General features: G+C 42.2%; 1 protein-coding gene across 8 annotated transcripts in view; it reads left to right on the forward strand.

Annotated features, from left to right (window-relative positions):
* Positions 1-17,699, forward strand: part of CORIN (corin, serine peptidase) — a 219,541-nt gene that overhangs the window by 195,943 nt on the left and 5,899 nt on the right. For all 8 annotated transcript variants that reach the window (XM_075930473.1, XM_075930474.1, XM_075930477.1 and 5 more), the window contains 4 exons: positions 4,717-4,839; positions 8,732-8,781; positions 10,989-11,163; positions 17,309-17,580. In XM_075930473.1, the coding sequence (XP_075786588.1) occupies positions 4,717-4,839; positions 8,732-8,781; positions 10,989-11,163; positions 17,309-17,580 (620 nt within the window). The remainder of the gene's footprint in view (positions 1-4,716; positions 4,840-8,731; positions 8,782-10,988; positions 11,164-17,308; positions 17,581-17,699) is intronic.

Here is a 17,699-nt window from a genome sequence, read left to right on the forward strand (position 1 = left end):
GAGCTTTTGCATGTTTACAGGGTAGGTTTGGGAGTTTCCTAACTCAGTTGGACCTCAGCAAATACAACATTCTCTTTGTGGTGGCAGCCTGTTGTGTGCTCCATAATCTTTGTGAGAGCCAGGAGGAAACTTATCTGACAGGTTGGGGTGCTGAGGCAGAGCACCTAGGAAGAGAGTTTAAGCAGCTGGACACCAGGGTGATAAGGAGAGGACAATGTGGGGCAGCGCAAATCAGAGAGGCGTTGAAAGACAGTTTTACGAATGGCCAGTTTTGAGACTCTTCCATGATGCTCTCAACAAGAGCCTTGTGTTTGCCTTTAATCTCCTGGCCCACTCCTGCAATTCAAGCAATAAAGAAACCATTGTTCAAAGAACATGAGTTTTTATTTGGTGAATCATAGAATCATAGAATAATAGGACTGGAAGGGACCTCGAGAGGTCATCGAGTCCAGCCCCCTGCCCTCAAGGCAGGATCAAGCTCCGTCTACACCATCCCTGACAGATGTCTATCTAACCTGTTCTTAAATATCTCCAGAGAGGGAGATTCCACCACCTCCCTTGGCAATTTATTCCAATATTTGACCACCCTGACAGTTAGGAATTTTTTCCTAATGTCCAATCTAAACCTCCCCTGCTGCACTTTAAGCCCATTACTCCTTGTCCTGTCCTCAGAAACCAAGAGGAACAAATTTTCTCCTTCCAAATTTGGAACAAATAATCTCCCAAACAGCTGGGAAATTAAAGAAGTGGGAACCTGAAGGGGGAGGGGACTCAAACACATGTGGGACAGCTTTTTGCCTCCAGAGATCCTGAAGACTGCTCTTGAGTTCCAGGCAGACCCTGATGACTCTGGGAGTGGAAGTAATGGGGCTTCGGAGGAGGGAGTGGTGTTGCCATGGGGTGGATGAGGTTCTGGAAGGAATCCCTCTCCAGGCATGCAGCCAGGCACTCCATCACAGCTGTCAGGAAGGTAAGAGGGTCTCCTGCTGCCTCGCTTTGCTGCTCTTCAGTGGCTCTCCTCTCCTGGAGTTCAGCAGTCCTTTCCTGCCACTCTGCCCACATCTCCCAGCTGTTTTCATGCACTCCATTTGCTCCCTTAACACGTCAATTTAAATCTGAGTTTATAATGTTTGAAACTAACTTCCCTGCACATTTTTCCTTTGTCTGTTTCTTCCACATTAATATTGTTTTCTCTCTCTGTGTGTGTGTGTGTGTGTGTGTGTGTGTGTGTGTGTGTGTGCGCGCGCGCGCGCGTCCATCCATCCCATTTTGGGGAAGGGCACAATTTTTATCGCTCTAGTGTCTGTCATATAGCGCTCTCTGGAGCTGCACAATTCTTCTGTGCTTCGATGTTACCTACGCCTGAACATAGCCTTACATTTCTGCTACTGGAGAAGGAGGCATGTGACATGGGGCAATAGGACATGACTAAGGCTCAGGGGCAGATTGGCCCAGCAGAATACCAGGAATTTCCCAGTGGGCCGTTGGCCGAAGGGCCAGCTGGCAGCTGCTGGAGGAGGAGGGGGAAACCCAGCACGCCATTCCTGGGAGCGGCTGCCGGAGTTCTGGCTCTGCACGGCCCTTTCTCTCTCCCCCCTGCCCCTCCCCACTCCAGAGGCGTAGCGAAAGGGGGGGCGGGAGGGCAGTCGCCCCCGGGCACCAGGCTGGGGTGGGTCCAGGAGCTGGGGTCCGGTCTCAGTCTGCAGCAGAAGCGGGGCAGACACTGGCTGGGAGGGGTGGAGGCAGGGATTCCTCCTCCTCTCTGAACTCAGCCCCTTAGAACAGAGACTCAATCTCCTGGCTCCGGGGGGTCGCACGGACAAGCAGCTCGGTCTCGTTCCCCTCACAGTGAGGCAGCGACCACAGAGCCCTGCTGGGCACTGGCTGCAGAGCATAGCGCTGCCTTTCTCCAGCCCTCTGGCCCACCCAGACCCCTAGGGAGCTTCCTCGCATGCCCGTGTCCCTCCACCCACCAGACTGTTTCTGCCTGGAGAGGAAAATGGGGGAGCCCAGGACATTTCCAGACATGTCCCATGAGCCAGTCGGCACTAAGACTCCTGCAGAGGGGATGTGGGGTTGGCAGTGGGGTGAGGGGTAAATCAGAGACTCGTGCAGGATCCGGACTTCTGGGGCCCGATCACAGACTTCAGCCCCGCAAACTGGAAGGCAGAAGGTGGGGGAGGGGAAGGGAGAAAAATAGGGGAAAGAGGTGGAAGAGGAAGGGGCTTGTGGTGAGGGGATGGGCATCAGGGAAAAGGGGGACAGGGGCAGTGAGGGAAGGGGGGCATCAGGAGGGTGCAAGGGTAAGGGAAGGTGTAGGTGCCAGGGGATTCTGAGGGTGAAGCAGAAGGGCAGACACCTGCAGGGGAGGGACCAGCACCAGAGGAGAGAGGCAGGGCAGGTGTGTAGAGGGAGGTGTTAGGAAAGGGGATGAGGAGGGGTAGCTCACGTGATCAGAGTGGGGCTACTGGAGGAGTGGGCACAGGGAGGAGAGAAGGGCTGGTGGAGGGGGGTAGGTCTCAGGAGGGCTGAGTAGGGCAGGAGTCCGAGTCAGGACAGCAGAGGAGAGTGAGGGGTTGGGGGGGCAGCAGGCACCAGAGGAGCTGATGGGGCAAGGGAAGGAGACATGGTAGCAGAGGGAAAGGATAGAGGTTTATAAGATATTTATTAATAACTTGGGTGTCACAGTGGCACATCCAACTTAGCCACATGAACTCAGTACTGGTGCACAACACAAAATTCATTCTGCTCATGGGGGAAACTCTTAGAGGAAACACTTCCCCCAACCTCTCTGCCCCTCCGCCCTTGAGTTAATGTGACATATATTGGGTTAATGCAATTGCAGGATATTTGCATGAGGGGGGGCTTGGTGGGGGCCAAACTAATCCCTATTGGTAGGAAAAGTCCTTAGAGAGGGGTCACATGACCCCTGCTAAGGTTTCCCTAAGCCCTGCCAGTTCCTGCCTTTTTTCCAGCCTTCTGGATCTGATCACAGCTAGGCTATATCTACACTGGCCCCAAATTCCGGAAAAGGCATGCAAAGCAGGTAAGTCAGAATAGGGAAATCCGCGGGGGATTTAAATATCCCCCGTGGATTTAAATAAACATGTCCGCCGCTTTTTTTCCGGCTTGGGGAAAAGCTGGAAAAAAGCATCTAGACTGGCACGATCCTCCAGAATAAAGCCCTTTGCCGGAGGATCTCTTATTCCTACTTTCAGGTAGGAATAAGAGATCCTCTGGAAAAGGGCTTTATGCCGGAGGATCGCGCCAGTCTAGACGCTTTTTTCCGGCTTTTCCCCAAGCCGGGAAAAAAGTGTCGGACATGTTTATTTAATTCCGCGGGGGATATTTAAATCCCCCGCGGATTTCCCTATTCTGACTTACCTGCTTTGCATGCCTTTTCTGGAATTTGGGGCCAGTGTAGACGTAGCCCTAGTGTATATAACTCTAAAGTCTAGAGTATCTGCTCTACTTATGCTTCAGAACCACTCCAGCGTATAGGGAGCTCAAGATAAGGAGAGCATAAAGGTGAACTTTAGTGCACCTGAGTTGTGCCCTGCACAATTTGGCTGGACTTTAGGATCTGGTATTTTGTTAGTTAACTTATGTTGTAGAGCTACATCTGGAACCCATTCCAAATTCACAGTACAAAAGCAAATATTCTGAAATGTGTGTTTTTGCAGGGTTTTAAGATTTAAAATAGCCAATTTTGCTAAGAGTATTGCAGAAGAGTAATATTTCAAGTGCAAAATCTCCACATATGCAATGATGAAATTTAGCAAAAGATTGCTACATTTACCCAGCTTTCATGTTAATGCACAATCTTTTGAAATCCAAGTCCGTGAAGAATCTTCCTGCTGTTATGTTTGAGAATCTGCTAATTTCTTTATTGAAAAGCATTTGTATTTTGAAGCAGGTTGATCTGTTATTCCCTTAAATTTAATTGCTTGACTGATACACAAATGGGTTTTTTTAATTTTGTTTTTTTTAATGGCTTCTTGTGCAGATTAGTTCAGAAGAAACATGTACAATTGTTTTGCTTGACAGCTCAGTTTGGTGTATGGGTGACCTTATAATAGAGAGGTTTAAAAAAAAAACCAATAGCAAAACAAAACAAAATCTGAGAGATGAAAGTCTCATCAGGAAAAAAAGGAGTGAAATTGATTTTACCAATCTGCCAAATCTGATTATATGGTACTTTCATTTAAGAGACTCTATTTTGAAATGTTCTGAAAATTTCCTCTGTCTGGGTAGTTCTGTTGATCAATATGAATAAAATGAAACAATACTGTTATCATCATTCTTGATGATATCTTATGGAAGCAATACGAGCTAAACAGACACATAGTGGGTAAATGAAAATGGTTTACAAAGGAAATTTATGGGAAGAAAAAGCTTCAAAGAGATTGAGTATTATGACCAAGTCTTTGTATGAAAGAATAAAACAGATGTGAAATATGTGCTTACATTTTTTGCCATCAGAGAACTTTTGCCATTTCCATTTCCTACTCTCACTTGTTAGAACATTTCTCATTAATAATAAAAAAATGTGAGCAGGTCTGACTTTGGCCAAAACTGGATATGGAATATTATTCAGTTGCCTGACTCTGGGATACAGGGAAGGTGTTAAAGCACCTTTCCCTCCTATAACTATAATGTCTAGAGAGTCAGAATCAAAGGTATTTAAAGATGTATGAACTTTTTTATTCATTTCAGGGGGCCATCTGCAACAGAAATTGTGCAAGAAAATGAACTACTACACCATCAGAAGTGGCTGAATCTGCACTCTGACTGGAAGAATAAAAATGCATCCACATTGCCTGCCCTTCTACAGAAAGGGTAAGTGATAACTAATGTTGTGCTTCACATGTGTGTTAGAGCAGTAGATGAAAATATAGCGGTGAAAGATGGTACTTCCATTAATGAGTTATGTTCCAAGTGTACAAAGGTATCTGTGTTTGCACTCGCATAAACATATGTATGTATTATGTAATGTAAATTCCATAACACAGCTAATGTATTTTACAACTTCACTCTCATTTTGGGTCCTCTTTGCTGAATTTAATTTTCTGGTTCAGCATAATTTTGTAGAATATAACTATTTATAATAAAGCTTTAATCACAGAATCCCTATCTATTTGAACTATTAAGTTTAAAGAAATTAATAAGGTCACATGTCCAGTTTTCAGGGAGAAATCTGTGACATTGGTTTTAGAGTTCACTTATTTGCTGCTTTTAAGAGAGTGCTCACTTGGACTGGTAGAGCTATTAGTGGGGGGAAAAGAAATATAAAAACAAGGCTTCTTATAAAAATGGGCGGCTTCCCAAATTTAAGATAGTATCTTCGGAGTTGCAACTGCTCAGCACCTCACAGGATGAACTTAGCAACTTTCTGAATCTTGTCCTTTATATCCTAGTCTTGTAAAATCTTATGCAAGCACTTAAATAAGATTATGCCACTGCATTTACAAAAATCTTTGCAGGTCTGTGCCCTTAGTTTGCAAACTTTATTTTGTATTTGGATGCCATCTGATTTACTACTCTCTTTCTCTCTCCCCCTAATGCTATCTCCCCATTTACACACATCTTTCTTTCTTGGTGAGCTGCAGTTTCTTTCTGTGCCCTGTCTGTATCTCTTCCCTGAGCTCCTTCAGACAGCTCACAGCAGGACCAACAAGCCCAGCTATTGCCATCCTAAGACCAGGTTGCACATTGTATTTGCTCCTGTTTGTACCTTTTCTGTTCTGTGCAAATATCCTGTGTGGGCTGAGCCAATGCTGCTGCTGAGGAAAAGGAGAAGGCGCCACTGCTAGGAGTGAACCCCAGATACACAGCAGCTTCCTTTCTACCCTGCTGACTCAGGTCAGTGCTCCTACAAGCCCTCCAACAGTGGAGGCTTGCCTCTCAGAGAAGAAGATTGCAGACTCAATAGACCAGCTTTACATGGCACGCAAGTAGAGCAAGTACAGGAGAGATCAGACAAATGATGAAGAGATTCTTCCAGTCTCTTACAACAGCTCAAGCATGTCTCTGTTGGCGAAGATGAAAAATCCATGAGACAAGAGGGCAAAACATCAACACCACCTCCACCTTCCTTGCTAGTGCTATTGTACTCTGAACTTTGCAGAGACTGCAGTTTCTAAACACCAGAAGTTAGTTCCCCTGCAGAACGTTTTATCAGCAGCATCTTCTGTTTCAGACATCCTGGTGGATTCATTAATGGACTGGTTAGATTGGTGGTGGCTAATGTGAAAAACTTTGGGATAACACAAGCATCATCGGAGCCCGCAAGTCCTGTCGCTGCGTTTTGCTGGTGCTGCTGGCTACATTTTTTTCTATCAGACTTCTCCTTGTAATCACTTTGGTTCCCAAGCTTACCTGGCTGGGGAAGAAAGTTCAGAGCTGCCACAAGTGCACCGTGTGGGCTTTTGTGGCGATTTAAAGGGTCCAGGGCTTGAATCACTGGGACTTGAGGCAGTTACCTCCTTTACCTCCCCTCCCCCCATCAAAGTTCCTGGAGTAGGATAAAAACTATACACACTCACAGGAACCAACTAGGATACCAAACTGAATATATGTGCTTATTTTTTCCTCTGCGTATCTCTTTCTGGTTAGTCAAGCATCAGGAATGGTTAAGAAAAATAGCTCTGACACACCCAAAAAGAGAAACGTATTATTTACTGGATAATTCCATTCTTCCTTGTAGAGCTCTTGCAAGCTTAATTTTAATAGCTTTTACAGAAAAGCAATTGTGAAATCTAGATACCAGTTTTAGACTGACAAGAACTTTGGCAAGACTAATAAATGCTTCAGTATTTCTGGAAAAAGATGTTTTTAAAAGGATGAAAGCAGAGTACAAGCTTTGCATCACATTCAGCTATATTTTGCTACTTGGGCAAGAGACAAAACATTTAGAGAAGAAAAATCTTCAAGAGTATGACACGTGTCAGATATTCTGCACTTCTTACATATATACAACTGCTTTAGGAATTTCCCTAGGTGTTCCACACATTTAAGGAGAACAGTTACAATACTGAGACTGGTCAAATGTCTGTGAGAATAGAATTTTGTGTTAAGACTAAAGTGGGATAGATTTTTATACCAATTCTTACACAATACACACTCCAGTCTATCCCTTTCATTTCATCAGAGTTATGAGTCAGCTAAGAATTTGGCATAACAAAGAATCCACCAAATCTTCTGGTTCAAACTAGCAAGTGACAGTAAGTTTGTAAAATACTTTGTAAAAGTTTGTTTCTGAATAAAACACGTTATAAATATATTAGTATACATCATTCCTTTTTTTATATATCTAATAATATAGCATAATGTTATAAAAGTGTCTAATACTGCCTCCATTTTAAAACACTGGATACATTTAAATTTCTATTTCAGTACAAGGCTTTTTCTTCAAACTTGACCCGCATTTGATTTTTCTTTAATTTCCATATATTTTCACATTCCTGTAATCAGTGCTGGCCTAAAAATTATATGAGTTCATATAGAAGAAAAACACAAAATTAATTTAGGTTTTAATATGGTTTTAGTTGAGAACTTGTCCAGAATTTAAGAAGTATTGTCACTAAAATCTAGGAAAGCCATAGAGATAGATAGAGATATATACACAAATTTGCACTAGTAGTTTGTGCTCATCGGTCTCAAGACACACAGAAAAATATCTTAAAACATGAATAACAATGATTTAGCCTTCCATTCTTGGAAAATCTATAGGAATAGTAAATAAATATTGACAGGTTTGAGGTAGCTGTGTTAGTCTGTTTCAGCAAAACCAACAAGGATTCTGGTGGCATCTTAAAGATTAACAATTGTATAATAAGCTTTCATGAGTTGCAGCTCACTTCATGCATGAAGGGAAAGAAAAAGAAACAGATAGGAGAAGAGAGATGAGATTATTACATCAGAGCTAATTCAATCAGGGTGGATGAGGATAAGATGATGAGAATACCTAAAATGGAAAATTATTTATGGTAATGAGTGAGCCATTCCCAATCTCTATTCGGACCCATTCAGATGGTGGCAAATTTGCATATGAATTCCAGCTCAGCAGTTTCACATTCCAGCCTGGTTTTGAAGTTTCTATAGTGTGAGTAATCCTACTGAAGTCAGTGGGTATTGGACTGTAAAATAAGGAAGCAAATGAACTGCAGAATCAATATGGTTGGTAGGGAAATGATCGTCTCCCTTCCAAAAACTTCCAACAAAAATGTGAACTCTTCAGTTGCATAAATGTTTCCCTTGGAATCTTTCTGAGTTTTCATCAAAAGCCCAAAATTCTTTTGGCAAAAATATTCTGATTAATCTAAAAGCCATTTTCTATCTGTGTGTCAGCAAAAGGCTTTCACTTACCTAGAAGAACCAAGAAAACATCCAGCGGCAAATAAATCTCTGTATGTCTGAATTTCTGATAATCAGATAGTGCATCTCAGATGTTAGGTCAATGCATAAAGAAAGAGGTAATCTCTAAGATATGCAGCACTCTATTAATAAAGAGTGTATATAAATTTAAAACACCCTTAACTACCTTCAGAAACAAACTGGAATCCAGTGAAATTGCTGGTACCCCATTGTAATGCTCCGTTTTTCATTGTATCATGTTGATTGATCTTGCTGTGTTTAAACAAATGATCCAATTGTTCTTATATTGGGGAGATGTAATGAGATGTGCAGATTGTCTATAATATGTTTTTCCTGTTGTTGTTTCAACACTTAGGCGGTTGTGTGAAAGCAGAAGCAAAGTTTCCCTTCTCTGTACCAAAAAAGGTAGGAGAAAAACATGTAATTCCTGGAACAACATATAAAGAGCATTTTATTTGGATTCTTAAACCTATGTCTTTGATATGTTGAAATATACTCTCAAAAACAAATAATTAATGTATAAATCCCTTTTCAATCTCATTTGTTCACCTTTTAGTTTCCGATTAATTTTTTTTGGCCACTACTTCCAGTGTTATCAGCTTTTATCCCCTTTCGATGATGAAATTGCCCATTGTAGTGGATTAAGCGGACTCCTAGAACTATAGAATCATAGAATTGGAAGAGATCTCAGTAGGTCATCAAGTCCAATTCTCTGCTAAAAGCCCATCTAAATCATCCTGCCCAGGGCTTAAAAACCTCTAGGGATGGATATTCTACCACCTCCTTAGATAACCCATTCTTGCCCTTGCTAAATTAATTGGGAGTCTTGCAATTAATTTTAAAGGAAGCAGGCTTGTTCCATAATTGGTATGATGATATAGTTAGAAATACTTATTACATGTTCTGTCATTTTTCCTCAAGTCTTTCTTAGGAAGACACTCAAGTTTCCATGGAAACTTGCCTGAATAAAGACATAAAGTTTCGGTCTATAGAGTCTAATGAGAATGGTTCAGACTGGGATATTAATTAGTCTGGAGTAAATTCATTGATTTATTGGATTTACTCTGAACTGACTGAAAACAATCTGGCCCAGATTATTACCGTTGGCACTGGTATCCTAATTTTTTCTAATGTTTTTTAAGTGTAACCAGAACCAAAGGATAAATCCTTGGTTTACCCTAATCTTGTCAATAGCCACATTTTAATTAAATTGAACTTTTGTTACTGTTGGGAACGTCTTTTGCTACCGGTATAGTAAATAAGTTCCTGATGTTGTGCATGTGATCCATTTGTAGCCTTGATTGTCAAGCAGATAGGGGAAATTTAAAGGAGAAAACTCCAAATTAAATCCAAATGCACAGTGTATTGTGCAAATTTAAGTGGTTTGAAAATATAGCAATTCTTCAGACGGAGATCAAGTTTTACCAAAAAAAAAAAAAGCTTTCCTGAAGAACATTTTGAATAAATGAATTAGCCTGATAAAGATTAATCATAAAGCATGGCCTAGATCCAGGAAACTTTTCAAGGTTTACTTACTATTATCAGAAAAATCATCTTGCAGGATTCTGTAAAGTTGTTTGTCTCTTATGAGTAGTACCTATAGAGGACTTTAAAGCAAAACAAAAGTCCTTGCCTTCTGAAGTTACTTGAAGGAATGGGTTAGGAATTTAGTCATTACAAATCAGCATTGTACTAATTTATTTCTTCATTGCTAAATTCCCCACATATACGTAAAAACAGGATATCTTCCCTGGGGAAGGATTCCAGAGACTGATGCTATGTAAGCCAGTTCTCTAAATCAGGTAGTAATAAAACTAGGGATATATAATAGCCTGTCACATTACAATCCCAGAATTAAAAAAAAAAAGAATTAAAAGAAAGGAATGAATGTATTTTTGAAAGGTGTGCAGCTGACTAGCACTTGGATGAAAAATGTGTAGGTGAAATTTATAACAGTATGATACAGTTGCCAAGGAAGTGGTAGATATTTAAAACTAGAATGGACAGCACTAGAATAGACCTAGTAAAAAATAAATCTTCACTGGGAAGCTGTATATAAACAAATGGGTATTTTCATTTGGAAATTTCTATGAGTAATGCAAATATTATATCCTGAAGATAGATGCACATCCCAGATTTAGGTTTCTGGGTCTGACAGGTGATGACTGGTATAAAAATAACCCCCCTTCTCCCCCCCCCCCCCCGCCTCCTCCCGTCCCAAGGATGGGTCAGTAGCTCTACTTCTCGGAGAGAGCCAAATTCTTCCAGCTTAGTCTGGCTTTTTCTTTTTTCTTTGGGGGGGGGAGGGAGAGGAGGTGGTTAGTTTCTTATTTGGGAACCCTAAGAACTGAATGGATCAGCGTAATCCCTGGGTTGAGTCCATTGAAGTAACTGAAGGAATTAATTTGGCTCACTATATATGGACTTGAAACACAATGTGTTGAGTTTTTATAAATTCTTCCCATACGTACAACATAATTTCATGAGCTTGATAACTTCATTTTGTATAGAGAAGCCCCTTTTCAGTATTTTTGAGCAGTTTTCAAGAACATTCTACGCACACTGAACTTTATGCCAGTGAATAATACATGGTATCATACATTTCTTGCTAGATTGTGGCCGTCGCCCTGCAGCTCGAATGAGCAAGAGGATCCTTGGTGGCAGGACTAGTCGTCCAGGACGATGGCCATGGCAGTGCTCTCTGCAGAGTGAACCAAGTGGGCACATATGTGGCTGTGTTTTGATTGCAAACAAATGGGTTTTGACGGTAGCACACTGCTTTGAGGGGTGAGCAGAGCTCTGAGAGCTTTACTGTTGGTACAAATGGCTATTTGGACAAATAACTTCCACATAAAAATGTCAAAATAAAAAAATCAGTACATGTTGCACCTCTATAAACCAGAACTCTCTGGCCAGACCACAGATGTTCCAGATCAGAGAGTCCCAGTGGAATTGGGGAGGGGAGGAGCTTGGTTGGCAGCATCTAGGCTGTGGAGGGGAGGCAGGAGCTCAAAACCCCGGTGTGCGTGGCTCAACTGGACTGGGGGCAGAAGCTGGGGAGCTGGGTGCATGGCTCAGCTGGGCTATAGGGGAGGGGGATTCTGGGGAGACCAGTGCCCAGCTCAGCCGGCCTAGAGGGGGATAAGGAGGGAGCTGGGAAGGCTGGAGGTGTTGGAGGTGAGAGAGGGATAGGAAGCCTGGGACCTGACCCAGCTGGGCTGCCGGGGGACATGGGGAAACCCAGTGGGGTATCAGGGTTGGGGTTGAGGCCGGCAGCAGGGAGGCCAGATATAACCTTCCCATGTCCAGCAAAATCCATTATCAGGAACCAGTCAGGTCCCAAGGGTGCCGGACCAGGGAGGTCCAACCTGTAGTTGATCTTGTCAAATCAGCAAATCATAACAGACCAGTTTTTAGAGTCTAAATAGAAAATGAATGTTTTGAATGGCTTCATCTGAGGGTTTGACTAGTTTTAATATTCATTTTGCTACCTAAAATTGATGGCTTTGACTTTCAGCTGAAATATCCACAAAACCTATCCCTTATCTTTGTGATATTTTATGAATGTGTTACATATAAACTGCATTGGATTAATATCTCTTCTCGCTGATAGTCAGAAAAAAATACAAGAATATGTGGACAGTGGTTGCTATTTAACTAGAAAAAACTCCCATAGTTTGCCAGAGAGGAGTCTGAGGCTACATCTACACAGCTTCCCTCTTCCGCAAAGCCTATGCAAATGAAGCTCAGATTAGCATATTACTATGCTTCATTTGCATAATTAATTATGCAAATGGAGCATGGGAATATGCCAATCTCCGCTTCATTTGCATAGGCTTTTGCGGAAGAGGGAAGCTATGTAGACGCAGCCTAAGATAATGAAGTTACTGCCTTTTCTAACCATAGAGAAATACTGTGGTATCTCCAATAGGGCTGTCGTCATTTAAAAAGTCAGCATTAACTAGAGATTGGTAATTTCTAGTATCTGAGATTCAGTACCAAATGGATTTTCTGTGTGAAGCACAGGAATGTTGGTGCACCTTAGGCACCACATACTGGTGACAAGTTAATGTCAATCCTGGTATCATTTTGATAAAACAGGATTTTGGATGGAAGTTTAACAACTTACTTTCTGTTGTCCTGTTAATTAGGTTTCTAAAAAGAATTAAAATGTGTCCCATCTGTTAGTGTGCTTCCTGCCCATCTGCAATAGCATTTGTACACTAAGTACATTTCTGATGCACAGTTTCTCAGCTCATACATCTCTAATGGGAGATGCCTACCTTCTGTGGAGTTCGGAGACAAACAATCCTGGAGTCTCCAAAAACTGCAGCTGAACGAAGTGCCATCCTTCAACTCAGGGCACCAGAAATCCTGCTTCTGGCAGTAGAAAAAGCTGTCAGCTCAGTTTCTCCTGACCGCTCTTGGATTTATAACTATTTGTGTTCATTTTTGTGCATTAGCAACTTCACCTCAGCTTCTAGCTCCCCTTACTTGTTACTGAAGCGAGGAATTGCTAGAACATTGAGTCTCCCTCTGGTTCTTCTGGTGCAGCACCTCTTGAACGGCCTCTCTCTCCCTCACTACAGTAGTAGGGAAGCCCTGGTTTGAATTAGGAATGTTATCTAACATGAACTTGTGTCAAAGTGTAATCACTGGATTTTTTTGATCGGTTACACATTTACACGTCGGGAGATGGGAGCCGGTGCCCATGGGGAGCCAGCTTGAAAACTGGCTCCCTGTGCATGCTGGCTTTCCTCCCCCCAATCCTGCACTGCTGCCTCTGTATCAAAGGCAGCAGCGGGAGGAGAGGGGGGAGGAGGATCTGATATTTGCAAGAAGCTTTTAAGCTGGTTCTCCAAACATGCTGGCTCCATGGAGTCGCCTGCCTCCCACAGAGGCAGCAACACAGAGGGGAGGGGAGGGTGAGCAGACAAATGATACACACAGGAAACTGGCTTTCAAGCCAGCTCCTGCCTCCCTCCCCCCATCTCCAAGGTGTTGCCTTCCACAGAGGCAGAAGTGTGTGTGTGTGTGGTGAGGCAGATGGGAGCTGGTATGCATGGAGAACCAACTTCTGTAGAGCCATCTGCCCCTCTTTGTCCCCCACCCCCTCCTGCCTCTGATAGGGCTGCGTTGGGGAGGGGAGGAGCAGATGGGAGCCGGTATATGTAGGATGCAGCTTAAATGACTGGTTCCTGCCTGCTCCCCACCCAGATACAGTGACAGCAAGTGGGGAGGGTGCACGTAATCATTAAGATTAACCAATAATCCCAGGTTTATCAGTTAATTGTGTAAATGACAACATGGTAACATGCCAGACGTCTCGGGTTCACACTCTGGTCTGTGCTGGCAGCAGTGTGTACAAGACTGTTTGCAAAATTTCCTGACTGTTGATGTGATCATATTTTGTTCATCTCAGTTACTCTAAATGTCAGGGTCTTTGGGCTTCATGTTTGCTACAGGCAAGATGTTCAAATCCTGCACCAGTTGTCATGCTAGCTCTTTGAGAAACCACACATAGAGGGCATTCAAGGCTGCCATTTATATGGCATTTGTGGGAAGAAAGCATCTAATTTACACAGTAGGTTTCCATTCCTCTGTAGTGACATCTTTTATTAGGAAGTTGCTGTTGGGTTGATCCCTAAACAAGTTATAAGATTGCGCCTTTATGTAGAAGGAAGTTCTATTTCTGCCTCTTATTCTACTATGACAGTAATTAAAATTCCACTTTATCCTCCTTTTACCACTTTCCCCATTTCTGGGATTCACTGCTTGCTAGTCCCCATTGCAGGTGAATAAGGAAAGAAGTTAAGCAGAAAAATGAGAAATTTCTTTCCTATTAGGCTGCGTCTATACTGCGCTCTCTTGTGCAAGAAAATATGCAAATGAGGCAAAGCAGTGAATATCACCGCTCCTCATTTGCATACTTAATGAGTCGCCATTTTGTGCAAGGGGCTTTTGCACAAAAAGGAGCCATCTACACGGCTCCTTTTTGCGCAAAAACCCCCTCTTGCGGCAAGAGCCGTTCTCTCAGGGAGGAAAAAAGCGGCAGAACAGCTCTTGCACAAGAGGGGGGTTTTGTGCAAAAAGGAGCCATGTAGATGGCTCCTTTTTGTACAAAAGCCCCTTGAGCAAAATGGTGGCTTATTAAGTATGCAAATGAGGAGCGGTGATATTCACTGCTTCGCCTCATTTGCATATTTTCTTGCACAAGAGAGCGCAGTATAGATGTGGCTTTAGTGTCTTTTTTTCATTCAACCCACTCTGGAAGACTTATATGTAACTTCTAACTTACAATAAATTGATATTTTTTCCTTTGAAGGGTGACCAATATTTAACTTTTTTAAGGGTTAATCAACAGCATTTCATCTTAATGCTGTTAATCTGTGGCAGTTGAGAGGCATCATTATGCATTAATGATAACTGAGGAGAGAAGCTACTTGCAGAAGTTTTCTTTCTGCAGAACGGACTTTTTGAAGTGGTTCATTTGTCCCTGGATAGATCTATGTTGCAGCAGTGCGTACCTAGAATGTTTCCTTTAAAAGAATGCTCTGTATCCCAGAATGGAAGCCAAATGCCATCTATTTGAAATTGCTGGAATGATGAAAAGGATATCTTGTTTGAATCTGTCACTGTGAAATTACAAGAAATGTGTTATGCTCGCTCTTCTGACCCTCGGGTGGCACCAAACTATACACGTGAGGTGGTGTTAAATCTTATTAGTTTACTTTCGTAAATTGGAGGGCCCAGCCTGTTTCCTTATCTGTTTGGTGTTGTATTGTAGATTAAGATGGTCTGTGGTAAATTATTTTAAATTGTGACAAAAAAGAGGAATTTGAAAGGGATCTTAAGATGAGTCCCATCTTTATCCTGAGACTTATTAGTTACAGGCATTTTGGCAAAGCTAGCCAGTCTGCAGTGTCTTGAGTATATATAGGTGTTACAGCCACTCAGAGAGCATGCTTTTCAGCGCACATGCTTTCACCTACTTATAGACCATAGCAATGAAATTTTATAAAGTATGCTGTAGTCCATGTTCTTGACATTTCTAGTGTCTTTTCATTGTGTACCCTATGGTTTTGTCAAGGCCATTTTGCAGTAAGTCCTGTGAAAATGCCTAAGACCAATTTAAAATAACCAAAAGTTTTCCTCTGGAGGAAAATATTCCTGTTGTGTGACCATGGCTGTGCATTTTCAAAATCCTTCTTTGCTTTGTTCTCACAAGATACATTGATACATGTTCTCACAAGATACATGAATTACAAAATATGCATTGTAATTTGTCACTCTACAGAAAGCCGTGATCTGGTCATGGGATAGAAATGTCAGCAATGACATGTTAACCTTATTTTAACAAAAATAACATTATGATGAAATCAAAACCACATGCTGAGAAAGAGCTGCACTTATGCATTTTTCTCAGCATCTTTCTGGCTCAGTCTCTGTACAGGCAGCCAGACTTTACAAAACTGTGTTCAATCAGCTATGCAAATACTGAATGCTTCCTTTTATTTTATTTTTTTAAGCCACAGGGAAGTCAGAGACCCTGTGACTACCCACTAGTTTTCATCATGCAACTTTAGTCTATGATACAGCCCAAATTTTAACATGGTATCTCACGTGCACCTCAACTGATATTGGTTCAGTTTTAACACTATAATCTCCTCAGTAATGAGGACTATTTAAAAAAAAAAACAGAATTCTGGACATGTAGTCTTAGCCAATTATGGCTGACACTTGACAGCTTGGTGCCCAACACCTAAGGCTGGACTCTTGCCCTGGCTACCAGGGGCAGTGCAGCTTTCAGAATTTACACATAGAAGTTAGCAACCTGTGTTATGATTTTTTTTGTACTAGTTGATGGCTGAATAAGGACAGTACTCTAAAAAGCCTGAATTCAGAGTTGCTTGAATAGTACGCAGAAATCAGTTGCTTTAGTGACAGAGGCAAAAGACCACATTATTGGATTTCCTAGCCCTAACCTAATGCTATTGAGCATCTTGATGGCAACAGGAATTGAAAGCACTTGGTACATTACTGGCGCAAGGAAGAACTAGCCTTCGCTAAGCTAAAATATGTACAGCCTCCTCTTATAAATAAACTGGAAACTGCAGGGACTAGGCAAGGTAGTATGGTCTGATGTTGCACTTCATGTTCAAAACAGCATGTGCAGGGGCCAAAAATGTCACATGCTCTGTCACTCCCCCTCCCCTGACCAATCAGGGTCTGTGGGTGGGGGGCAAGCAAAGTCTCCTATCCCCTAGGGGGAACAGCTCCACTTCTGCCCAAGGCCCTGCTCCTTCCAGGGCAGCCAGTGACCACTTCCAAAATTCATGAAGTGCTCCCCCCCTTCAAAAATTATTGCCCGCCCCTGCTCTATGACCTTAAACAAATCACTTACTCTTGCCATATTTCACTTTATAGCAACTATGAAATGTTTTGGGCTCACAAGCATGAGGCAACAGTAAATTAATGAATGGTTGCAAAGCACTGAGGTCTAGATTCACATGGGGGATTTAAGTAACCAATAGGGCAATTAAATGGCTACGTCAAACATTGGACACCACTGATATTCACAAAACCTCATGCCTACCCCTGTAGGTATCTGTTTGTACTGGTGGGTATGTGCAAATCCAGGACAGTGGAATTCACACAATTCGATGTGTCCCTTACACGCCTTTTCCTGATTTCTTCTAGTGAATCTAGCTCTGTGTTCTGTGGAGGGGAAGTTTGAAGGAAAGAATGAATTATTCCGCATTTTTGTTCAGATCTTAATTTTAATGTAATCTCTTAACATATTTCTGCTACATGTAGTACCACTTGTGTGTTCAGTGCTTTGCAGAATGGTATCCAGAAAAAGTACTTAATTATACAACTGTGTATAAAAGAACTACAGAAAAAATTTACCTTTCCCCCCTCTCTTACATAGGAGAGAAAATGCTGCAGTCTGGAAAGTGGTGTTTGGTATAAACAATCTGGATCATCCATCTATCTTCATGCAGACCCGACTGGTGAAGACTATTATCTTGCATCCACGCTATAACAGAGCAGTAGTTGACTATGATATCAGCATTGTAGAACTAAATGAAGATATCAATGAGACAAGTTATGTAAGGCCAGTCTGCTTACCAAGCAGGGAGCAGTTGGTTGAGCCAGATACCTACTGCTACATCACAGGCTGGGGCCACATGGGCAACAAAAGTAAGATGAATGTTTTCCAGATTCTTGGAGGAATCTAACCTTCTACTAACACAATCAACTAGTTGGCTCTAGTTGCACACAGTGGTGTCTACCTCTAGTTTTACAATTGTGTCTTATTA

The sequence above is a fragment of the Pelodiscus sinensis genome, chromosome 5 (assembly GCF_049634645.1).
Source record: "Pelodiscus sinensis isolate JC-2024 chromosome 5, ASM4963464v1, whole genome shotgun sequence".
NCBI lineage: Eukaryota > Metazoa > Chordata > Testudines > Trionychidae > Pelodiscus > Pelodiscus sinensis.